General features: G+C 39.5%; 3 protein-coding genes, 1 long non-coding RNA gene and 2 other non-coding genes across 8 annotated transcripts; 2 read left to right on the forward strand and 4 right to left on the reverse strand.

Moving 5' to 3' along the window:
- Positions 1 to 2,378: 2,378 nt before the first annotated feature.
- Positions 2,379 to 3,201, reverse strand: LOC139196706 (uncharacterized). The gene is made up of 2 exons (XR_011581805.1): positions 2,978 to 3,201; positions 2,379 to 2,602 (listed from the first exon to the last, which is right to left on the reverse strand). It is a non-coding gene; the product is annotated as an uncharacterized lncRNA (long non-coding RNA).
- Positions 3,202 to 6,669: 3,468 nt separating this feature from the next.
- Positions 6,670 to 8,528, forward strand: LOC103400663 (uncharacterized protein At3g28850). Its single transcript, XM_008339331.4, has one exon. It carries the CDS (start codon positions 7,137 to 7,139, stop codon positions 8,304 to 8,306), a length of 1,170 nt encoding a protein of 389 aa, XP_008337553.3. The 5' UTR covers positions 6,670 to 7,136; the 3' UTR covers positions 8,307 to 8,528.
- Positions 8,529 to 8,645: 117 nt separating this feature from the next.
- Positions 8,646 to 8,717, reverse strand: TRNAC-GCA (transfer RNA cysteine (anticodon GCA)). The gene has a single exon. It is a non-coding gene; the product is annotated as a tRNA-Cys (tRNA).
- A 2,451-nt stretch (positions 8,718 to 11,168) lies between these two features.
- On the reverse strand, positions 11,169 to 14,284 carry LOC103400664 (DCD domain-containing protein NRP-B-like). The gene is made up of 4 exons (XM_029103728.2): positions 12,866 to 14,284; positions 12,239 to 12,339; positions 11,839 to 12,033; positions 11,169 to 11,620 (listed from the first exon to the last, which is right to left on the reverse strand). The coding sequence occupies exons 1-4, from the start codon at positions 13,653 to 13,655 to the stop codon at positions 11,579 to 11,581; spliced, it is 1,128 nt and encodes a 375-aa protein (XP_028959561.2). The 5' UTR covers positions 13,656 to 14,284; the 3' UTR covers positions 11,169 to 11,578.
- A 4,364-nt stretch (positions 14,285 to 18,648) lies between these two features.
- On the reverse strand, positions 18,649 to 18,722 carry TRNAV-AAC (transfer RNA valine (anticodon AAC)). The gene has a single exon. It is a non-coding gene; the product is annotated as a tRNA-Val (tRNA).
- Positions 18,723 to 20,076: 1,354 nt separating this feature from the next.
- Positions 20,077 to 23,479, forward strand: LOC103415807 (3-oxoacyl-[acyl-carrier-protein] synthase I, chloroplastic-like). 3 transcript variants are annotated; one of them, XR_011582341.1, is made up of 9 exons: positions 20,077 to 20,373; positions 20,992 to 21,350; positions 21,444 to 21,875; positions 21,991 to 22,164; positions 22,274 to 22,387; positions 22,557 to 22,658; positions 22,767 to 22,833; positions 22,944 to 23,245; positions 23,305 to 23,479. XR_011582341.1 is itself a non-coding variant. In XM_008354089.4 (8 exons), the coding sequence occupies exons 1-8, from the start codon at positions 20,208 to 20,210 to the stop codon at positions 23,009 to 23,011; spliced, it is 1,482 nt and encodes a 493-aa protein (XP_008352311.3). In that variant the 5' UTR covers positions 20,077 to 20,207; the 3' UTR covers positions 23,012 to 23,479. The 3 variants fall into 3 exon arrangements, 2 of the variants coding, with proteins under 2 accessions (XP_008352311.3, XP_070680103.1); XM_008354089.4 differs by having other exon boundaries at positions 22,944 to 23,479; XM_070824002.1 differs by lacking the exon at positions 20,077 to 20,373 and adding an exon at positions 20,540 to 20,690 and having other exon boundaries at positions 22,944 to 23,479.
- Positions 23,480 to 23,839: the final 360 nt, after the last annotated feature.

Below are 23,839 nucleotides of genomic sequence, written 5' to 3' on the forward strand. Positions count from 1 at the left end.
TTGAGATGATCGAAAAGAATGATACATGGGAGTTGGTCAAAAGACCATTTGATAAACCTGTAATTGGTGTAAAATGGGTTTACAAAACAAAACTCAATCTGGATGGTTCAGTACAGAAGAACAAGGCACGGCTAGTGGCTAAGGGTTATTCTCAAAAGCCCGGAGTGGACTTCAACGAGACCTTTGCACCTGTGGCAAGGCTTGATACCATTAGAACTCTCATTGCTTTGGCAGCTCAAAAGGAATGGAAGTTGTTTCAATTGGATGTTAAATCTGCATTCCTAAATGGTACACTGCATGAGGAAGTATATGTGGATCAACCACAGGGATTTGAAGTTCAAGGACAGGAAGATAAGGTCTACAAGTTGAAAAAGGCTTTATACGGTCTGAAACAAGCTCCTAGAGCTTGGTATGATGAGATAGACAATTATTTCAATCGATCTGGTTTTGAGAAAAGCCAAAGTGAAGCTACTCTGTATACAAAGTTCAGTGATGCAGGTGTGCTTATTGTATCTCTGTATGTAGATGACATTATCTACACAGGGAATTCTGATGAAATGATTCAAGAATTTAAGAAGGATATGATGAAGCAATATGAGATGTCAGATCTGGGATTGTTACATCACTTCCTTGGTCTAGGCATAGTTCAAACAGATAAGAGTATATTTATTCATCAGAAGAAATATGCCAAGTCACTACTTGAGAAATTTGGATTGAAAGAATGCAAAGCAGTAAAAACACCACTTGCAGTTGATGACAAGTTATCTAAGGAAGATGGAAGTGAGGATGCTGATGAAAGTTTGTACAGGACAGTGGTTGGTAGTTTGTTATACTTGACAGCTACTAGACCTGATCTAATGTATGCATCATGTTTGCTAGCAAGGTTCATGCACAAACCTACTAGAAAACACATGGGGACAGCTAAAAGAGTCTTGAGATATGTGCAAGGTACATTGGATTTTGGAATCGAATATGTGAAAGGAAAAGCTGCTGTGTTGATAGGCTACTGTGATAGTGATTGGGCAGGAAGCTTGGATGACATGAAGAGCACCTCAGGCTATGCATTCAGTTTAAGTTCAGGAGTGTTTTCTTGGGCTTCTGTTAAACAATGCAGTGTGGCTTTATCTACTGCAGAGGCCGAGTATGTAAGTGCTGCAGAAGCTACAACACAAGCAATGTGGTTGAGGTTTGTTTTATCTGATTTTGGAGAAGAACAAGTGGAGGCTACACCTTTGTTGTGTGACAACACTTCTGCCATAGCCATGTCTAAGAATCCAGTGTTTCATCATAAAACCAGGCATATTAATCGGAGGTATCATTTCATAAGAGATGCCATTCAAGACGGGACAATTGAACTGCATTATTGCAGCACAGAGGAGCAATTGGCAGACATCTTTACCAAGGCTCTTCCTAAGGATCGATTCGAATACTTGAGAACTGCTCTTGGTGTGAAATCAGCAAAACATTTAGAAGGGAGTATTGAAGTATAAATGTATTTGCTGTGGTAGTTTCATTATAAACAAAGTGTAGGATCTAATGTAAACCTTTGGATCATATTCCAATTGGTATTTAGATTAGATTGGATTAGAATGAGTCATAGCTCATGACATGTGCAAGCATCTTATATGATGACTTTGAAATGAATGGTTGTGATGGATTTGTAATGTTGTGAGAGGGTGAAATTGTTTCTCACTCCTCCAACGTTAAAACATGCTCTTTGAGCTCTTTGTTTTTAGAACAAGTCGAATACACTGAAACCTTTGAAGAAAGCTCTGCTCTCTGTGTGTGCATTTTACTGTTCCATTGAATCTACCCGAAATCAAACTCTAATATGGTATCAGAGCCCACGGTTGCGAGCCCGTGCAAGCCAACGAGCTTGTCACCACCCGGAAGGAAACAAGTCTGAGCTCTTAATATAGAGACGACCGCTGAGTTCCAATTGAAAACAAGTGGGCCCAACGTGAGCCAACCTCTGAGTTTCAATCACCGATGTGGATCTTCACGTGTGAACCACTAAATGAGGTTACACGTGAGGGGGAGTGTTAAACTGTCCCACATCGGTGGGGTGAAGAAAACCAAAGGGGTTTAAATAGTATTACCCCACTCTAACTAATACCGAGGCCTTTTGTGGTAAAACCCCACACCTGAGGATTGTGCAGGTGGTTAAGTGGGGACAGTATCGGTGTCGTTAGAGTGGGGCCGGCCCAGCGATCCAAAAATTCCAACATTAATTGTGTCATGACTCCCTAATATTGGCACAATGTGGTAAACAAAATATGCCTATTTTTAAGTCGTTTAAGTTGTTCGATCTTATCACTAATTATGGTATGGATGCATGGAGATGCCAAGAAAAAATCGAAAGACAAAATCTCTCGTACGGAATATTGATAACGTATTAAACCCTAATAACCAGATTTATTTGAATGCTATTACATCATAGATATTGATGCTGATCGCTATAGATACATAAATTATTATGAAAGGCTAGCTAGGATTTTTTTTGTTCCAGCAATCATGTAGACATGGGACGTCTAATTAAGATGTTTGATGTTGCAGTATTTGTTGGAGCAGCGACCCACGCAGTTTTCCAGCTTTGATTCGTCTGCCATGAAAAAACACAAGCATATTTATCTATATGATGGATGGATAAACAGAGAGCCAAAAGCACAAAAAATGGAAAATTTGAAAAGGAAACTGAATTCCGCATACTAGTTTCCTCCCTATGCACATTTCTATTTATTTATGGTCTCTAAATTAAATAAATTAAAAGAGAATCAAGATACAAGAAACGGAAACAAACAAAAGTGTGCATAAGGAGAAAAAAAAAACATATGCGAAAATCATTTCCCGTTTTAAAAAATAGCCAAATTGTAGTCGTGTGATGTATAGCTCATATTTTGAACTTTCAGAATTTCAACCACTCCAAGGGGCTTTCAGCACTCTAAACAAGTATGCATGAGAAGAGATTGGTATATACCATTTTTGTATTTGGAACATCGGTGAAGTGAGCAACCCAGTTTGCAGTACTGAGTAACCTGATCCGCAAGACTCTGAGGCTGAGCATTATTTCCACACTTTTTTTGACATTCTTCGATACATTCTGCAGTTGGAGGCAAACCACAGCCGCCGTAGCATCGTTGGCGACATTTTTCATTTGCCATCGCACTCCCAGTGATTAACAGAAAAATCATCACCATCATCACCGCAGAGCTTGTGCCGACGACACCAATATTCGACTTCATTTTTTTAAACTTTAACCTAATTACTATGGTAAAAAATAGTTTTTGAAATCCAGGAGCCCTAGGATACCTTTATATAGGGTCCCATTGTTCTTGAGTCGTTGTAATTCTTATCCCATTCAATTATATAAGGAAACTACATAAATTTAGAAATGGACAGATTTCAACTACATAAATTTAGAAATGGACTGATTTCAATTTAGAAATGAGAGCGTGCAGTTGTGTTTTTTTTTCTTCTGCTTATTCACAACAGAGGTGTGCAACGAAACTTATTCCTGTCGCAAATAACAGAGCGCCAAAGTTTAGCGCGCATAAAATAATAAAATTTAATAGTTATTGCGAGGGCCGCACCACTCGTCGTAAAAATGGTGTTGCATTTACCATATTTTCTTGTAGTGATGTAGACATGGGACGTCTAATTATTAGGATGTTTGATGTTGCAGTATTTGTTGGAGCAGCGACCCACGCAGCTTTCCAGTTTTTATTCGTCCGCCATGAAAAAACACAAACATATTTATCTATATGATGGATGGAAAAAAAGAGAGAGCCAAAAGCACAAAAAATGGAAATTTTGAAAAGGAAACTGAATTCCGCATACTAGTTTCCTCTTTATGCACATTTCTATTTATTTATGATCTATAAATTGAATAAATCAAAAGAGAATCAAGATACAAGAATCGGAAACAAACAAAAGCGTGCATAAAGAGAAAAACAAAAACGTATGCGAAAATAATTTCCTGCTTTAAAAAATAGCCAAATTGTAGTCGTGTGATGTATAGCTCATATTTTGAACTTTCAGAATTTCAACCACTCCAAGGGGCTTCCAGCACTCTAAACAAGTATGCATGAGAAGAGATTGGTACATACCATTTTTGTATTTGGAACATCGGTGAAGTGAGCAACCTAGTTTGCAGTACTGAGTAACCTGATCCACAAGACTCTGAGGCTGAGCATTATTTCCACACTTTTTTGACATTCTTCGATACGTTCTGCAGTTGGAGGCAAACCACAGCCGCCGTAGCATCGTTGGCGACATTTTTCATTTGCCATGGCACTCCCAGTGATTAACAGAAAAACCATCACCATCATCACCGCAGAGCTTGTGCCGACGACACCAATATTCGACTTCATTTTTTTTAACTTTAACCTAATTACTATGGTAAAAAATGTTGGAATTTAGGGTTATTTTATTATTTTGAATTTGGACTTAGCCCGTTAGTATTAGAGTTTCGTTTTCTTGTTTATTAGGGTTAGGTTAGTTCTCTATATATATGATGTTTTGTAGCTCGTAGAATACAAGTTATTCACAATGTAGCCTCTTGGAGTTTTGTAGCCGTTTCGGCATTCTCGTTTGTTTAATAATATTCTTATTATTTGTTAGTCTTGTTCGTTGCACACTCTGATATTCAACTTGGTATCAGAGCCAATCCATGGCCGAATGTGTGCGGACGAGGACGTCGGGCCCCTAATGGGGCTGGATTGTAACATCCCACATTGCCCAGGGGAGTGGATCTTGTAAGCCTTATATGTATATTCTCATCTCTACCTAGCATGAGGCCTTTTGGGAGCTCACTGGTTTCGGGTTCCATTGGAACTTCAAAGTTAAGCGAGTTTGCAGCGAGAGCAATCCCAGGATGGATGACCCATTGGGAAATTCTCGTGTGAGTTCCCAGAAACAAAACCACGGCGGAGTCGAGCCCAGGATGTGGTGGGGGCTCGGGGTGAGATGTGACAATTTGGTATCAGAACAGGTTAAATCCTTCAGGAATTAATCTATATTTCATACTGTTTGTTTTCATCAGTTGTCATAGTTCGGGTTTTGTTGCTTAAAAAAAATTTTAAAAAAAAAGATCGAATCAGTTTGCTACATCTTATCATCGTCCTCTGCTACACTCGGAACCACCGCTATGAACCCATATCTGCAACGTGCTTGTACCATAAGAACATCACCGCATCCCGCCGACCCAAATCTTTTGCACTTGCAACAACGATCGCCATTGGTTTTGACAAAGCCCAGACCCGAGAACCACAAACTCGGATCCAATTTGTCTCCTCCTTGGATCACATACAGTATAACATGCACTACCATCTATGCTGCTACATCCACTGCTCCACGATCAACCTGCCCTTCCCGCACCAGACCTGATCCCACTACCACCATCTACCTGCTACCTACCCGCACCAGTGAAATTGCTCGTGCTCCAGCCACTGCACTCATCTCAGCCAAGTTCGATGAATTGGACCACAGTCGCACCACTTCGCCGCCCTGCACCTGAACCGAACCCACTTGCACCTGCACCTAGATCCCTTGTCATCGTCTCGCACCACTCCTAAGCACAAAAGAGACGAAAAAGAAAAAAATGAAAAAATAATAATTGGCTTGGTTTGAGGCCCACAAGTTGTAGGGCTTGTTAAGCTCTTACTGATTGTTTTTAAGAAAGGTTACACCATATGGAGTTCGTTGTTGCCCACCACAACAATCGTTCGAGTGCTTGAACTTGTGACCACCCGAATTTGCTTATTCGCCTGAATTGTTCGTTTGCTCGCCAGCTTGCCTTGTCGTGTCCGCCTAACGAAACTTGTCTTGTCGTGTCCGCCTAACGGAGCTTGTCTTGTCTTGTCTACCTAACAGAGCTTGCATCCGCATCTGCTTGTTGGCAAACTCATAACGTGTACCGCCATGAGTTTGACAGGGGGGGGGGTGTTGGAATTTAGGGTTATTTTATTGTTTTGAATTTGGGCTTAGCCCGTTAGTATTAGGGTTTCGTTTTCTTGCTTATTAGGATTAGGTTAGTTCTCTATATATATGATGCTTTGTAACTCGTCGAATACAAGTTATTCACAATGTAGCCTCTTGGAGTTTTGTAGAGCATTCTCGTTTGTTTAATAATATTCTTATTATTTTTTAGTCTTGTTCATTATACACTCTGATATTCAACTAAAAATAGTTTTTGAAGTCCAGGAGCCATAGGATACTTTTATATAGGGTCCCATTGTTCTTGAGTCGTTGTAATTCTTATCCCATTCAATTATATAAGGAAACTACATAAATTTAGAAATGGACAGATTTCAATTTCATTCATGTACCTGCATATCTGTTTGTTTGTTATTCGCCTGATTAGGTATAAATAACAAACTTTATAATGTCTTATTTTGTATTGAATTCTTTTTTTAGTGAATGTATTAAAATGTTCAAAATTTGCTGGTATGGCAAAAGAAGATCGAGAAAGGGGTAGAATTTTGACTAAACCACACAAGTTAAAGGAATGAGCATAATAATTAGGTATTAAACTTAATTATAAATGTGAATCAAATTTGAAATCTCTCATTGGTTGTTTGTTGGAAAAGAAACTAATGTCCTAGAATTTTTAACAATTTCGTTCCCAATCAACAACAGAGAAAAACTTAGATGAAAGCAAAACAGTGTCTATAAATTTTTTCTATATTTCTCATCACGTAAAACATAACGATAACTAATTACTTCACTTCAACTTTAATCACAAATATGTCTAGTTTTCCTTTGAGCACGGTGTCACTCTAGTGAGAAATTTCCTAGTCTCGATGAAAAAATTTGTGGTATAGGCCGAGTATCATCGCATAATCCAAAGATTTTCATAACAAATCACACTCCAGCCACTAACATATCTAAAGCCAACATGAACCAATAAAACCACTCTAACAAATCACATCCCACGTGGCAGAAACCAAGAGGTGCACCTTGTTTATCCAAACACCACATATCAAAAGCCACACAAAATACATCCCTCCTCCCCCGACGTACGTATATCATTCAAGTCTGAGTTCATCCCGTACAAAAAAGAGAAAACCATACTCTTAGCTCAAATAAAATACATATACAATCCGGCAGTCGAAGCAAGTAACTCCGTCTTTGAGAAAATGGGCTGTGCCTCCTCGAAACGAATAGAGGCAGCAGCCGTAGATTACAAGCCGGCACCAGCCAGCTACGCCGTCTTTGATATCAACTCCGTCCAAGAGCCCTGGCTCGTATTCGACAATACAACGTCGCAGGAGCAGGAGCAGGAGCAGCAGCAAAGCCACGAAAAGCCCGCGCACATGCCCGCCCAAATCCTCGATAAGCTCAACTCGTTCGAAAACGAAGCGGGGGTTGCCGCCCCTTACACATGGGACGAAGTCAGCAAGGCCTTAGAGGACTTGAAGCCCAATATCAAGCCCAAACCCAAGTCCGAGCCCGATACCCAGCCCGAACAGAGCCCATCACCAGCCCAGAACGAACCGGCTAGCAGGAAGCCGCGCAAGAGCGCGTCCTTCCACACGCTCGAAGAGCTCGACGCCAGACACACGGCTAAGCCGACTCCGTTGAAAAAGAGTGAGTCGATGCGGTCCGCGTGGAAGAAACCCGTCCCCGCTGAGCCGGCCCGGTTCGAGTCACGAGCTGACACGGCGGGGACTGAGTCGACGACGACGGTCATAAAGTCGGTGAGGGATAATATGTTTATTATGAGGGACAGGATGGAGAGAGAGAAAGAGGGAAAGCTGGCGGCTTACGATAGGATGATGAAGACCAGGCGGGACCCACTGAGCGAGTACCCGGAGAAGTGCCCGCCGGGCGGGGCGGAATCTGTTGTGGTGTACACGACGTCGTTGAGGGGCGTGCGGCGGACGTTCGAGGACTGCAGTAAGGTGAAGGGGATTATGGAGGGGCACAGGATCGTGTACGACGAGCGTGACGTGGCGCTGCACGGGGAGTTTCTGGGTGAGCTGAAGGGATTGCTGGGTGGGGGGAGTAGTGGCAGTGATGGTAATAACGTGAGCGTACCGAGGGTTTTTGTGAAGGGGAGGTATATTGGGGGAGTGGATGAGATGGTGGAGTTGAATGAGTCGGGCGTATTTGGCAGGATGGTGAAGCTGGCACGTGTGGAGAGGGGGGTGGGGTGGAAAGTGTGCGAGGGGTGTGGTGGGGCCAGGTTTGTGCCGTGTATGGAGTGCGGAGGGAGCTGTAAAGTGGTGGTTGGGGAAAAGAGAGAGAGGTGCCCCAAGTGTAACGAGAATGGACTAGTGCACTGCGTGGCTTGTTGGTCATCGTAGTCCAACTCTCAGTGGGAATTTGCGGTGATTGATCTATATGCGATTTCGAGAATTTATGTGGTACTGGCGTAATGTTTGATTAGAAGATATAATTACAGGGATAATTTTGTTGCAGTACTCGTCCGTATGGGGATGTTTATTAGGGTTTTAATTATCTTTTTGCTTCTAATCATGTCTTTTAAGTTTTTAATGGTGTTGAGAAACGTACGGTTTGTCCCAAAATTTATTTGTAAACCATGGCAAAGCAGAAAAGGGAAGTGATTTGTAGGTAGATAGATTGAAGAATGTATAGAAAATTCGAAGTAGAAAAAAAAACTACAAAAATGTATAAAATAAGAGAGGGCCCAACCGGGTTCGAACCGGTGACCTCTTGATCTGCAGTCAAATGCTCTGCCACTGAGCTATGGACCCGTATCGTGCTATCTGTTCCAAATATTTGTATTCTTGTCTCTCACGTCGACACATGAAGAGATAAGATAGTGACCAGTGCGACCATGAGCGCCAAAGAAATCCGTAACCTTGTTGCTCATGGGGCATATCTCACTAGCTTTCTTTAGTTTGTGGTTGTTGTTTCTGTCACATCCCGATCCGGGCTCTATCACATCTTGGTCTCGACTCCACCGTAGCACAATATTGTTCGTTTTGGGCCCTGACCACGTTTTCACGGTTTTGTTTCTGGGAAATCACACGAGAACTTCACAGTGGATCACCCATCCTGGAATTGCTCTCGCGCGAACTCGCTTAACCATCCTGGGATTGCTCTCGCACGAACTCGCTTAACTTCGGAGTTCCGATGGAACCCGAAACCAGTGAGCTCCCAAAAGGCCTCATACTATATGAGGTTGGCATGTACATATAAGGCACATCACCCCCCTCTCCATTGGTCGATATGGGATATTACAATCCACCCTGCTCTCGCGCGAACTCACTTAACCATCTTGGGATTGCTCTCGCGCGAACTTGCTTAACTTCGGAGTTCCGATGGAACCCGAAACCAGTGAGCTCCCAAAAGGCCTCATACTATATGAGGTTGGCATGTACATATAAGGCACATCACCCCCTCTCCATTGGTCGATATGGGATATTACAATCCACCCTCCTTAGGGGCTCGACATCCTCTTCGGTACACTCGCACCACACAACAAAGTGGCTCTGATACCATTTTGTCACATCCCAACCGGGACTCCACCACATCCCAGGCTCGACTCCACCGTAGCACTATATTGTCCGCTTTGGGCCCCAACCACGCCCTCACGGTTTTGTTTCTAGGAACTCACAAGATAACTTCCCAGTGGGTCATCCATCCTGGGATTGCTCTCGCACGAACTCGCTTAACTTTGGAGTTCGGATAGAACCCGAAGCCAGTGAGCTCCCAAAAAGCCTCGTGCTATATGAGGTGGGCATGTACATATAAGGCACATCACCCCCTCTCTGTTGGTCGATGTGGGATGTTACAATTTCAATCTATCTGGTCTTTGTTGTTGGAGTCATCTTTCCATCGTTTTTGCAAATTTGGATGACTGAATCTCTATTTTTTCGCGATACTTTGCCAGTGGTAGCTCAAGTAAGGTTGTAGGGTTTCTCTGTTTCTTTGGGGGTTCCATATCATCTTTGTGCTTTCCATGTAATTGGACCTGTTCTTTGGTAATTATGGTTTGCTGGTAATAAATTCACCTTTTGGACAAAAAAAATTAAAAAGAAATACAGTCTTCCAATTTGTAGCGATCTGCTCCAAATATCCATGACAAAAATCATAGTCTTGAACGTGAAGTAGTGGGTAAGAATTGAATATGTTAAAAATTACCAATAATAATTGATATGATTCGATGATAATTAACAAGTGACTAAGATAAAGTTTTCTTTAATGACCGATTCTTGTAATATAATGTTTAATAAAGCATTTTATTCAATAAAAAATAACCACCTCGATCTCGTGACAATCAAACATTCTGGAGGGTCAACTTCAGCCCACCCCTTTGGACTCTGGAATTTGGATTATCAACTATCAAGATTATTCAAGCCAATTCAATCGTTTCTGTCACGTTTTGGAGTCAATATTTATGCGTTTTCAGAGCAGAGAGTAGAGAGCCAGTCAATATTTCATGAATTAAGGGCCAAAAAATTCTTAACTAACCATTTTTTTATTTCAGTTGTTGTTACAGTAACGTTAACGTTACCGACTAAAAAAAAGTAAGGAAACGAATAGAGAAAGTGGAAAAAATGGGGAGAGAAAAGCAGCCCTTTTGAGATGCAGATTGCCTAACTAGCAACCACCCGTTACGTTTTTCTTGTCAATCTTTTATTACAAGCAATTCATTAATGGGAGAACGACTTTTTCTAACTCAGTCACAAACGTTTTTTTTGTCAATCTTTTATTACAAGCAATCCATTAATGGGAGAACGACTTTTTCTGACTCAATCACAAGATGAGCGACACACATATACTTTTTTATGCACAACCAGTAATAGGTCTTCTTCGTAAATGTGTTAGGACTTGGTCATATGAAAGAATTGTCGAACTAAATCAAGTGAGGAGATGGATACAAACACTTGTTTATACACAACTGGTAATAGATAGTCGTCTTCATTGATTGTGTTGCATACCTAGGTCATACGAAAGAATTGTCGTGAAACCATAGATATATTTTCCGTTTACACAGGCCCGCGGTAAGTTCCACATAATCTAGCGTCCCTAATAACCATCATCAGTAGTCCCTGACGCGTCGATAATAGTGCCAGATAGTCGACTTCCAAGGCGCCGGTGAACGGAGGTCACAACTATAACGGTCTCTAACCATATATATTGATCTTGTTCACAAAAAGAAGGCGGCTTAAGGATTAAACAATGCAGCAACACAAGTATTTTGATAATCCAAGTTCTTTGCATCCGCCATATATTATCGTAATCTTAGACACCTCATATTCCATAATAAATATTCGGTTCTCATCATCTGTACTTATACATTACAAAAGACAAGAAGAACAAAAAAGCCAAAAGCATAACATTATATATGGGCTTTCTTGCAAACATAGGATTATACATGTTTATATATTATACACTACCTATATATATATATATATATATACCTATATATATATATATTCACCGTCTTCTGATTGATTCTTCTCATACTCTTCTCAGATTCTCGACGCACCATATAGATATATATATATGTGTATATATATGTAATTGGTGCCAAGTAAGCCCTATGTTCTCTCTCTTCACTAATTAGTATCTTGTATGTTCTGTACGGCCTCTATTTTGTTGCTATTCAAGGGTTTTGGTCTGCAAATATATCTAACAGAGACAGTGCCTGCAAAATTGTACAAACATTCATTAATACATAGAACTACCTGTATAATCCGACGACAGTAAATGTGCAGCATTCTACAGTCGGACGAAGTGTTACTAATCCAGACACGTGTACAAAAGTGCAAAACGTAAAATTTGTTGTCATGAATTAGTAACACCAGTGCTATGATCACACTAATGTGCCAAGAGCGTAGTGAGCTTTGGTCATGTGGGCATTACCTCAGGTACGCTAAGCTCAAGTCGGAATTTAGGGCCATCGTAGTGGTGAAGAATTGGCCTGAATGAGTCCTCTTCAAGTGGCTCACAGACTTTACGAGTAAAAACTCGAACCTGAGCCGGGAAACGTGACTCGCCGGGACACTTCTTGTCCTCCCAGGCCGATGGATCAAAGTTGGTACCTCCAAAACTTGCAGCCTAAGCATTCACACACAAGAAAGGTTGTTAGGTTTTAGAAATATTAGGTAAACTACCAGTTGGTATTTTTTCCAAATAAACAATACCCTCTAGAAGTTTGGCCAAAAGTTGAATAGAACAAGTAAATTCCACTCCTACTACTTCAAAAATAAAATATAATAATATAAAGTCTAATGGACAGATCAAGATGGGGAGGAACACAAACCTCAAAAATTCCATGGAGTTGATGGGTAGAGTAGTTGTAGAGGAAAAGGGGCAACCCCGGAGTTATCGCCCTCACTGAATCACGATAACGTGGAGGCAAACCTGCAAAATCACAATATTTAATATCAATTAATCAAATTAACAACTCAATCCTACCAACAAAACTAAAAACAAATGCAGACGAAGATTTATCATGGTAAAAGATAATAATACCTATGCAGTTTAGTACGAGTTTAATTTTCATCGAGTCGTTCCTCTTAATTTTTAGGAATTTAACCCAGTCCACATACATAAGTGCTTAAAAAAAACCCTTTCAAGCCCCAAAAAAAACTTTATTTTTATTTTTATTTTTATCACTTAATTCTTCAAGTATTTCTCACTACTGAGATATGTTCCGACTAACTGATAATCTAAACCATCCTAATTTATAAAAAACATTCGACCTATGTGCAAAATATGGTCAGCTGTCCTGGCTAACCCTAGCTAACACCAATTTTTGGATACAAACCCTAACTAATAATAATTTAGAAAATAAAAAAATACTGAGAGAAATAATAAAAGAACATTAAATATTTGTTATGCTACAAAGAAAAATTAATTGGAAGAAAAAAATGATGGAAGGGCATACCGAAAAGCTGCCTCTTGAGATTCTCTTGCATGGTATCATTGTTGCAGACAAAGATATATCCACCAATGGTTTCATTTCTCGGCAGAGACTCGGCCGGCGGAAGCGTCTTAAACCTCTTATCCACGCTACTCTTTCCATCCTTGTTATTATCATCGCCGCCGCTGCCGGATTTCTTCTTGCCGGGATTGCTGTTATTGTTGTTCTTCTTCCCAATTTTCCCCCCATGCATCTGATCATCCTCGTGAGCCTTGTTCTTGTAAGGCTTCAAGTTCATAGCGTTGTTGTTGTTGTTGTTGTTATTGTTGTGAATTGCAGGCTTGGAGTAAATCCCCTTGTTGAAACCGCCATTGAGACCAACGGTGGTATTCTGCGACACGGCGGCGCCGCCGAGTTTCCACCCGTCGTTAAAACCGTTGTTGAAGTCCGAAGCTTTTGGCTTGAAGCTGTTCCACCTGTTGTCGTTGAATCCACTGTTCAATTCGGAAGCTTTCGGCTTGAAGCTGTTCCAGCCGTCGTTGGAACTGCCGTTCGCGTCGGAAAACGCGGCTTTCGGCTTCAGATTATCGACCCACGAGTCGTTGAACCCGTTGAAATCGGACCCCTTCGGGGTCAAATTAACGATCGGACTCACTTCGCCACCGACCTTTATATCGAAATTCCTCCTCTCATCGGGCCTCTTGCTGTACGAATTGCTCCAAATCGAATCGTTGATGTTCAGATTTGCGAAATTGGAACCTTGAACTCGAAGCTGGTCGCTGAACTGCCAAAACGACTGGTTGTTGTTCTCCATTTTTGTATCAATATTCGATTGAAAAACTACAAATCGCGATCTGGGTTTTTGAGAGAACTGAAAAATATGATCTGGACTTCTGAAAGATTTGTATTTTATGCAGAGTGCGTGGAGAATCAGAAGACTGAGTAGATAGAACAACAGAGAAAAAAACAGGGGAGGTGAGAAACTATGAGAGGAGAAGTGAGGAGTGGATGGTTAAATAAAGGGGATAATTCATTTACTATTTGGATCGTGAGAGGAGGAAATTTCTGGGAAAGGGACAAAAGGGGTTTGAAGATTGCTAAGATTGCGTGTTCATTTGTCAAAAGGAAGAAATATACAAAGTTTTTTTTTTTTTTGTTAACTTTTTTGGAGGGAAATTGGAAGAAAATACTAAAAAAAAAATATTTTTTCTTGAGATTATTAAGTTTGAGCTAAAAAGGAGGGATGGATGATGATGTGATGACAGCATAAACGCGTCGAGACGTGGGAGGTGAGGTGGCAGATGGAGAAGAGGAGAGAGAAAGTGAGGAGTGAGAGAGAAGAGGAGAGAGAGGGGTAGTTGTTTGAGAGTGGAGGGGGTCGGATTTGGTGGCGGTTTCTAGAAGGTGTAGGAGGTTCGGTGGAGGTTGGGGAGGGTTCACACTTATGAAGTTGTAATTTTTGCTTAGGAGCTAAGACTTGTCAAAAGGGAAAATAGACAAGTATGTATGTGACTTGGCCAAGGGGCTTACACGTCTAAGTCAAGTCTCTACGCGTGAAGGGTTTCAATTTGAGCTAATGTATGGTGCATTGTCATCCCACACCATATTCTTACTATGTGTATTATATACTTATTTTGAATTTTTTTATAGAAGTAAATTGTAGAAATGATCTCTTAATTTTAATCAAATTAGAGCAATGGTCCCTTAACTAAAAATCCATTACCATTGGTTCCTCAACTTATTAAAATGTGAAGCTATAATCATTTTCATCAATTTCATCAAAATTTTGTCAAACTAAGTTATGTTGGAATGACCATTTATACAATTAGGGTCCCTCAACTCATCAAATTGTGTAATTATGGTCATTTTCGTCAACTACGTCAAATTTTTTGTCAAAACGAGTTATGTTGGAATGATCATTGCTACAATTAGGTTAAAGGTAAGGGACAATTTCTCCAGTTGAATTAAAGTTGAGGGACTAATGGTAATGGATTTTTAGTTGAGGGACTATTACTCCAATTGAGTTAAAGTTAAGGATCATAGATACAATTTACTCTTTTTTTATAGTATAGAATTGTCGACGTTTTTTAACGATTGGTTCTTTAGTCAAATGTATAAAAATAAAAAGTCCAACGGTTTAAAAGTTCTGAACATATCTACTTGGAAGAACCTTCCAATTTTTATACTTCCCTAATGAATATTTATCGTTCATTTACCATTCACCAAATTAAGAGCATCCACTTTACATATTAGAGGTTTAGTGATTTCAACATATTTTATTAAGAACAAATCCTACTACTTTTATGGTAAAACTGATTGCAAAAGAGAAAAAAACGACCTATTGAAGTTACTTTTCGGGGAGATTCATTTGATATTAAAAAACTGCTCAGCAACAATCCAACAACTCAAGTATTCTTCGTTTTGAGAGGAAAAAAAAATAATGAAAATAACTTGAAAATTTTGAGTTTTAACGATAAGAATAAAATAAAGAATAAAATGAATAGTATCATGATTAACTTTTTAGTGTAAAAATATGATTTTTCATTAAAATGTACAGTATCAAAAACTTTTCGTTAAAGTTTTAACAAAAAGAAATAAAATGGAAAGAGAGGAGAATCGAGATGAGACCGTGTGGGCCTGGATTGTGGGTCTTGTGACCCAGATTAGGGTCATGATTCTGTCTAAAGCTAATTAGTGAAAAGGGCCACTACTCCACAATTACTAAGTCGGTCAGCCTTCTTTTAAAAAAGAAAATTAATTAATTTTAAATGAAAAAAAGATTTTTTTTTTTTTAAATAAAGGGAGGATCGTAAATATGTGTCCAAATTGGCAAATAATTAAACTCAAATTAGGTGACATTAGTATAACAACATTCACCCAGAATATGTATAGTTTGATGGGCATACGAAGTCCGGTGATCCTCGTCAGTCATCACTTCACACGAGCCTATGATTAGCAACCGAATATTCTTGCGTTATTTTTTTTTTCTAACATTTCTTGCTTGATAAAATGTCTTAAACTTTAGTTTATACACACACAATATATTTTTTTATAAAAATTAATAGATAAAATTTTGTCGACCATGTAACATCTAACATCCTACTTTTTCAAGCTTCAAATTATTAATATCATGAAATTTTTTTGTATAGAATGCCCGTTCTTTATTAATAAATGTACGCACAATTGATGTTGTATTAGTATTTCAATGTGCATGTATGCATAATAAGTTGATATGTTTTGTTGGCTACTAATGATGATATGGATACATTGTCGATGACACATTCAGAGTCCGTCATTCTTTAAAAAACGACTTCAGTCAATAGTCAAACTTTAATTTATAAAGCCCATAGATCATGGTTTTTCCTAAGTTATCTCTAATACAAACATAAATAAGATTTGGGATAAAAAGAATTAGGTTTCTTCTCTTTAATAGGTCCCCACTCACAAATTAATCATAATTAGGATAGCAACTTACATAAAAGGAATTCGCTGCCACAATGAATGGCGTCCTGATCCAATAAGGTATTGTTATGTGAATAAAAGTCACATATAACAATACATTATTGAACTAGGAACGTCACATAACAATAAATTTGTATTTCAATAAATCGTTTTCGTATTTAGGGTTAAAATTTTGAGCTTGGAGATGGCCTTATGTTTTTTAACCTATAAATATGGAGACCTACGCAATGACCCACCAATAAGATTGCATATGGTGATGTGTCCTTTCTTTTTGGTTGAAGTTTTGATGATGATGGTAACAGATGTTTTTATCAACTAAACTAAGAAGTCGGTAGATAGAAACAAAGTAGTGAAATAGTAGATCCAACCGCCAACAACATTCTGGCCCTTAATTTTGGTCCAAAATCTGCATATGTGGAAAAAACATGGGTCCAGTGATATTTTTATTTGGATATGCATTAGACCGGGCTCGGCTCAGTGAAGTCGACCTAGGGTCCGCTCGAAAAGAAAAAAAAGTAAAAAGTAAATTACACAAAAATACTTTTTAATTATAGGTAGCATCACAATCTCATTAATTATGTTTTAAACATAACAATGTTATACATTTTCTTATGAATTTATCGTATTGTCAAACCTTTGTTAAATATTTTGTTAATTTGATTTTTAATGATAGGCGCGGGACCCACACTCCTCTCAACTGAATTAAAATTTGATTAAATATTAATAATTTAATAATTCTTTTTCTTCTTTTTCTCTTGTAAAAGATAAATTTCTCATTGTGACGGAAACATAATGGTATACTATATGTATTTATATAAGTAGTGAGAAATTTTATTTTTTAAGTTATTAACATTTTAATACATATATTTCATTATTTATATAGTAACACGTGGTGTACCATGTACCGTGTGCCGTTCACACTGAGATTTTGTCCACCGATTCCCCCGTGGCGGCAACAAAGAGTCCCAAAGCATCTTCATTTCCCTTCAATTCCCCTTGTCTTTTCCTCTCAAGGAAAACGAAGAAAAAAACAAAGGATCGGGAAATGCCCAACCCGCCACTGCTTCTCCACACGTCCATCGACAGTACGCAATCAAACAACCCAACCCTTAATAGGGGGCGTTGTTTTGAAGCCGACTGCCCAACACCCTCTTCTCTGCCGACAGCAACAAAGGGACCACCGCCTAGCTCTCTCTCATTCTCGCCGCCACTCTGCATTGCCCTTCCTAAGCCATCGCAACTTCCTCCTCCAAAGGATCGCTGCTTCTCTGAGCTAATCCACCATGGGTCTCTAACAAGCGGGGAAGAAACTCCGAGGGAAGCCGGAGAAATCGTCGCCGTCAATGGCTGCTCCGGCGTCCACCACATCGCCTCTCCTTGCATCGTCGATCAAATCCACGACCCCGAGAAGGCACTTCTAAACTCAGCGATCAAAAGAACGCTAAAGGGGTTCAGCCGTGTGGAGCTGACGTCGTCCATCACTCCCTGTCGTCGTCTTCGTCCAACAGTCCCCAGAAGCCCGATACCCCCTTCAACCCTTCCCCAACTACTTATTAGATTTTGATTAAAGGGTTGGTCATTGGTGAATACCAACGATTGGGGTTCGAATCTTTGGTGGCTGAGTTCTTTTTGTTTGGACGGTGGGGAGGAAGACGATCTGGGCTCGCTCTAGCGGCGGCGTGATGATCTGAGTGGCTGAGAATCCATGGCTGGGTTTGGAATCGATAAGAGAGCTGCGGCTAAGGTTTGGGTTACTAAAATGAAATGTAGATATGAAGGCATGGCTAGGGTCTGAGATGGGGTGAATGAGAGGAGATGATGGCTGGATGAAGGTTCGGGAGAGTTAAGGAGCGGTGTTTTCTATGGAGTGTTACGAGGAGGCTGTGGGAGAGAGTTCTAAGGTGAGGTGAGCTGGGGTTGCCGAGGAATGAAGGAGAAGAAGAATAATTTAATTTCTTGTTCATGTGGCACAAAAATGTGGGTCTCACATTTGACAAGTTATCACTTTTCATTTAAATTAACAGAAAATTTAACAGATGTGTATCATTTTACAAACTCATATGATGAGGTAAGATATTACGTTTAAAATATGAGGTATAACATTACAATATTTAAAATATAAGGTATGAGATTATAGTGCGATCTATAATTGAGGTAGTTTTGTATAATTTATCTCAAAAAAAAAAAAGAAGGAATTAAGATATTACGTTTAAAATATGAGGTATAACATTACAATATTTAAAATATAAGGTATGAGATTATAGTGCGATCTATAATTGAGGTAGTTTTGTATAATTTATCTCAAAAAAAAGAAAAAGAAGGAATTAAGCCAAAAGAAAAATATATGGCTTCGCCCGGGTTCGAACCGGAGACCTTCAGTGTGTTAGACTGACGTGATAACCAACTACACCACGAAACCGTTGGTACCAAGTTGCCTAATACTCGTAATAACTGACATTGTTAGCAGAGAGGTCACTCCATCCGCCTGAGACAGTTTGCGCTTGTTGGTATTGTCCATGATAAATTGAGTAATTCATCCTTTTGTTTTAAAAAAATGGACGATTGGTGGCGAACTACGGGTTATCTACCCTTTCATAGAATATTATGTGACAAATGCAATGAAATAAGAAAGTAAAATATCAATGTCACATTTCATATACATGTAGAATTTGTGTCTACGTGCAATCTCACCTGGGATCATTTTATAAGATCAATATATAATTAGTTATGACGCTTGCTGTAACAATACTTTTCTTCTAATTAAAACCTTTAGTGACATATTTACTTATTAGGAGTAAGAAAATATGAGTATCATTTGTAATTTTCTGACAAATCTATCATTTACTAACACACAAGAAATGAACAAATTAGTACATCTCATGTTGAAAATGTGTTCTATTCCACGTTGACAAAGTATCATTACCAAGGGGATATGTGGGAAACAAATTTCAAACAAGCATAGAAATACTAGGATGCTTGCAACCAAGAAGGAGAAGAACACATGTTTGACCTTGCCACACCAACGTGGTGTCAAGGGCTCTCTGATGTCTGAGTGTGACTTAGAGCTCAAGTTTCGTGGAACATTTACCTGTTATGGTTGGCTGTCAAATTCTTATATAGTGATAAGTCTAAACTTGAAAATGATTCGATATGACACGCTTGTCGTCCTATAATTGGCTAAATTAGGACCCGTTATCCCATCCATTAAGTCATTTAGCCAATTGACGGTAGCAATCTTGAAACAAGCGTCATTAAGGGGTCATTTACTGAAGCCTCTTAATCACATTGGGATGTCATGGCCTATGATTGGCCACGATTACAAAAATTGTTCTCGTGTTACTGGTCATGCGAGATCATTCCTTATCCAGCTCTGATGGGCTTAATCCTCACGCCTTGCTACTTAGTAGGTTTTGAAGAAGATTTTGGGCTTTGGCAAACATTGAGCGGAAACAAATGACAAATGGACAATGTGCACAGCAATCAGCTAGCAGGCAACAAAACATCGTAATAAACTACCGCGGGAACAGGTAAGCATTGAAGAGCAAGGCATCCAAAACCGCAACAACAATTCTTCGTTTTCTTAGGTATTTGCATTGAATAAGTTGAACCCCAAGTGGTTGTTTGTGGTAGCTAAGCTGCTGCGAAGAAACAAAAATGAAACCAAAACCGAAAGCAATCCAAGGACTTCTAAAACTTGGTTCACTAAACCAATTCGATCGGTGGCGGATTTTCCAACCATATTATTTAAAGCCAAAACAAAACAAAACCCTCTCTTTGTTACCTCCTTCAAGTCTCTCTCTCTCCTCTTCCTCTCTCTCTCTCTGAGTTACCTTTTATCTATTAAACCCTCTTCTTGTTTTGGATAAATAGTTAGAGAGAGGAGGGAGGAGAGAGAGAAGAAATCATGGCTGGTATTGCTGGTCCTTGTTATTCTGGTGTGCTGTCTAGATCAAGAGAAGCTGGGAGCATTAATGGAGCTTCCATGGCACAGTTTGATGGGCTTAGGCAAGTGGAGACCATGCATATGCCTGTAAATGGTAACATGTCAAATGGCTTGAGTTTTACCTCAGGTAAATGAGCTCTCTTTCTTCTGTTATTGTCAATTTTCCATTTTTTCCCCTTCTGTTCTTATGATGCAACTGCATGATAGTTAATATAAGTGATGGAGATTAGAAATGATATTAAACGAAGTTAGGTTCCACTATAAAATCAATTAGCAGGTAAGTAGGGACGACTATTTTCAAGGGAAGGGCCAAGTATTTTCCTTCCAAATGTAGAAATAAGTCTAGTAGCTAACTATATGTGTCTGTGACACCTTTCCTAGCGGTAGTGAGGCTTGAGATGCAACCATGGTTGGATAAATATGCTTAATTGGTCCATCTTTCTGGTAATTGTTCTGTTGCTACTACTATAAATATTTTCTTGAGAGATGTCAGTCTGGTCAATCTGAAGTTCTGAACTGTTGATCAAATACGTTTTTGTTCGAGATTGAGGCCTATACTCCAATCTGACTACATAACTCGCGAGATATATTGCAAAAGAATTTACTTATCAAGTCATTCAATTAATTCGAATTCTCATCTTTGCATTGTGTGGCATTTGTATCGGTTTGATACTTTGATCGAGTAATCGGAGAAGTGATTTTTCTCAATTGGGTGTCCAGTTCTAATCTAGTTCTTCATTCTCAGCACCAAAATGCAGGACAATCAAGGCCATGGCATCTTCAACTGTTTCTGCTCCCAAAAGAGAAACAGATCCCAAGAAACGAACTGTAATAACGGGGATGGGTCTTGTCTCAGTTTTCGGAAGTGACATTGACACATTCTACAACAGACTCCTCGAGGGAGAGAGTGGGATTACTCTAATAGACAGATTTGATGCTTCAACCTTCTCAGTTCGGTTTGCTGGACAGATACGTGATTTCTCCTCTAAAGGCTACATTGATGGGAAGAATGATCGCCGTCTTGATGATTGCTGGAGATATGGTATTGTTGCAGGCAAAAAGGCCCTTGAAGATGCCAATCTTGGACCTGAAGTTCTCCCAACTGTCAGTCACATTCTACTTGCTCCAAAATGCATTTCAGGGTTTCTCCCTTATGACATCGAGCGCTTATATAATTCATTTTTTCATGTTTAACAGATGGACAGAACCAGGATTGGAGTGATCGTGGGAACTGGAATGGGAGGTTTAACAGCTTTCAGCGCCGGAGTTGAATCTCTTATTCAAAAGGGATTCAAAAAGATTAGCCCATTTTTCATTCCTTACTCCATTACCAACATGGGATCAGCATTGTTAGCAATCGACACAGGCTTAATGGGACCCAATTACTCCATCTCCACTGCTTGTGCCACAGCGAACTACTGCTTTTACGCGGCTGCAAATCACATTAGAAGAGGTGAAGCAGATATCATGGTAGTTGGTGGGACTGAGGCTGCAGTCATGCCTACAGGTGTTGGTGGGTTTATTGCTTGCCGGGCTTTGTCTCAGAGAAACGATGAACCTCACAGAGCTTCCAGACCATGGGACAAAAATCGTGATGGTTTCGTTATGGGAGAAGGCGCTGGTGTACTGGTAATTGAAAAAATCATATATCATTCTTCTGTGTGGCTTAACATATGACTACATTGTGTATTTGATGCATATATCCTGGATCTTACCGAATAATTTTTTGTTTCGTTGTGTAAAGGTCATGGAGAGCTTGGAGAGTGCATTGAAAAGAGGAGCACCGATAATTGCAGAGTACTTGGGAGGTGCTGTGACGTGCGATGCTCATCACATGACTGATCCTAGGTCAGATGGTCTTGGTGTATCGTCTTGCATAACCAAGAGTTTAGAAGATGCTGGAGTTTCCCCTGAAGAGGTAAGAGCATTTGTTGTTTTCCGAAACTAAGGAAATTTTTATTTGCCAATTGATTTATCTACGGCCAATCGAGATTCTTATTTTTTGTTGACAAATTTATGATTCACAGGTGAACTATGTGAATGCTCATGCAACATCTACACTAGCAGGGGATTTGGCTGAGTTTAATGCTATCAAAAAGGTCTTCAAGAACACGTCCGAGATGAAGATCAACGGGACCAAGGCAAGAAACCTGAATCCCATAAACATATTTACTCTCAAACAAATGATTTAGTAACTCAGTGTGCATACTATTTCGCATTTAAAATCCGGCAAGACGGATTATTTTCATATTACACTCATCACATGAAAACAGCTCATTCTAATTATCCTTTTCTTTTATCGTGTTTCAGTCGATGATTGGACACGGTCTTGGAGCTGCCGGTGGATTGGAAGCCATTGCAACCATTAAAGCAATCAACACTGGCTGGCTCCATCCTACAATTAATCAAGATGTATTACTTTTTCCCCTCTACATTCACTTTCCCCTGCTTTTGCTTCAACTTTTTCATGTCAAATTATGCTCTTTTAATTCGATACTTGCTAATACTTGTGGTTCGTAGGACTTGGAGCCTGCTGTTACAATTGACACTGTCCCGAATGTGAAGAAGCAACATGAGGTTAACGTTGGTAAGTGCTTTTACACACTCTCATAAAAAGGCCAAAATATAGTATCTGAGTTCCTTGTATTACAAGATCCTTAGCTTCGTTTGGCTAATCAAAAGATTTCCCACTTGCAGCTATTTCAAACTCATTCGGCTTTGGCGGACACAACTCTGTGGTTGTCTTTGCCCCTTTTAGTCCCTAAATGACATTCAAGCCATGCAGAAAAGAAGTATCTTCCCTCACTATTATTTTGCTATTTAGAACCATTGATTCGGTGATGTTTCCATTTCTCTGAAGCATACAAGATGAGTATCAGAATCAAGTGCACTGTGAGGAGTCCTCAAGCTCACATAGCCCTTTTTCAACGTGTGCAAACAGTCGAATTTAGTGTGAGAATCAAGTGCACTGTCACGCGCATGAGATGGATGGATTTAGGGTTTCTACATTTTTTTTTCCATCACATAGCCCGTCTTCACGCGCATGAGATGGATTTAGGGTTTCTACATTTTTTTTTCCATTGAATAAAACATGAAATCAACTTTTTCTTTTTTTTGTTCTTGTCCCACAGTGTCCTGTTTTCTGATTTTCTGTTTGTAATTTAAGTGAATTTTGTATGGAAGAGTTCAAAACATTGACCCAATAAGGGCTTGAATAAAATTCCTTTCACCTTGTTCTTTGTCCAAGTTAATTGCCATCGTTTAACCAATTTGAATATAACTAATATGTATTAGGAACTAACATTCTGCTAAGCTCCACAAATTAAATATGATCATTATATAAACGATATTAGCAACAATTAGGGAACTAAAGCAATGGAAGATATTGTAGCTTTTCCTCTAAGAAATTGTTTTCTGGACAATTTTCTGTGAGAAATTAAGAATAAGACTGATAACCTTCATCAAAGTATGTGGCAGATTTAAGATTAATCTCCAACAATGAGGATTAAATAATTGTTCAGGTTTTAATGAAAAGTCACCTGGAAGTGCTGTGTAGTCAGCCGGAGTAACCATCTTCTTATTTGCCCCAGGCA

This window comes from Malus domestica, chromosome 06 (assembly GCF_042453785.1).
Source record: "Malus domestica chromosome 06, GDT2T_hap1".
Lineage (NCBI taxonomy): Eukaryota > Viridiplantae > Streptophyta > Magnoliopsida > Rosales > Rosaceae > Malus > Malus domestica.

Excerpts from the sequence above, each read along its gene's own strand:
- LOC103400663 (XM_008339331.4), top strand. The coding sequence starts at position 7,137 with ATGGGCTGTGCCTCCTCGAAACGAATAGAGGCAGCAGCCGTAGATTAC.
- LOC103415807 (XM_008354089.4), top strand. The coding sequence starts at position 20,208 with ATGGCTGGTATTGCTGGTCCTTGTTATTCTGGTGTGCTGTCTAGATCA. Across the intron at positions 22,165-22,273 it reads CTGGAGTTTCCCCTGAAGAG|GTGAACTATGTGAATGCTCA; the intron begins GTAAGAGCATTT and ends TATGATTCACAG. Across the intron at positions 22,388-22,556 it reads TGAAGATCAACGGGACCAAG|TCGATGATTGGACACGGTCT; the intron begins GCAAGAAACCTG and ends ATCGTGTTTCAG.
- LOC103400664 (XM_029103728.2), bottom strand. The coding sequence starts at position 13,655 with ATGGAGAACAACAACCAGTCGTTTTGGCAGTTCAGCGACCAGCTTCGA. Across the intron at positions 12,340-12,865 it reads TCTCAAGAGGCAGCTTTTCG|GTTTGCCTCCACGTTATCGT; the intron begins GTATGCCCTTCC and ends GTGATTTTGCAG. Across the intron at positions 12,034-12,238 it reads AACTCCATGGAATTTTTGAG|GCTGCAAGTTTTGGAGGTAC; the intron begins GTTTGTGTTCCT and ends GTGAATGCTTAG.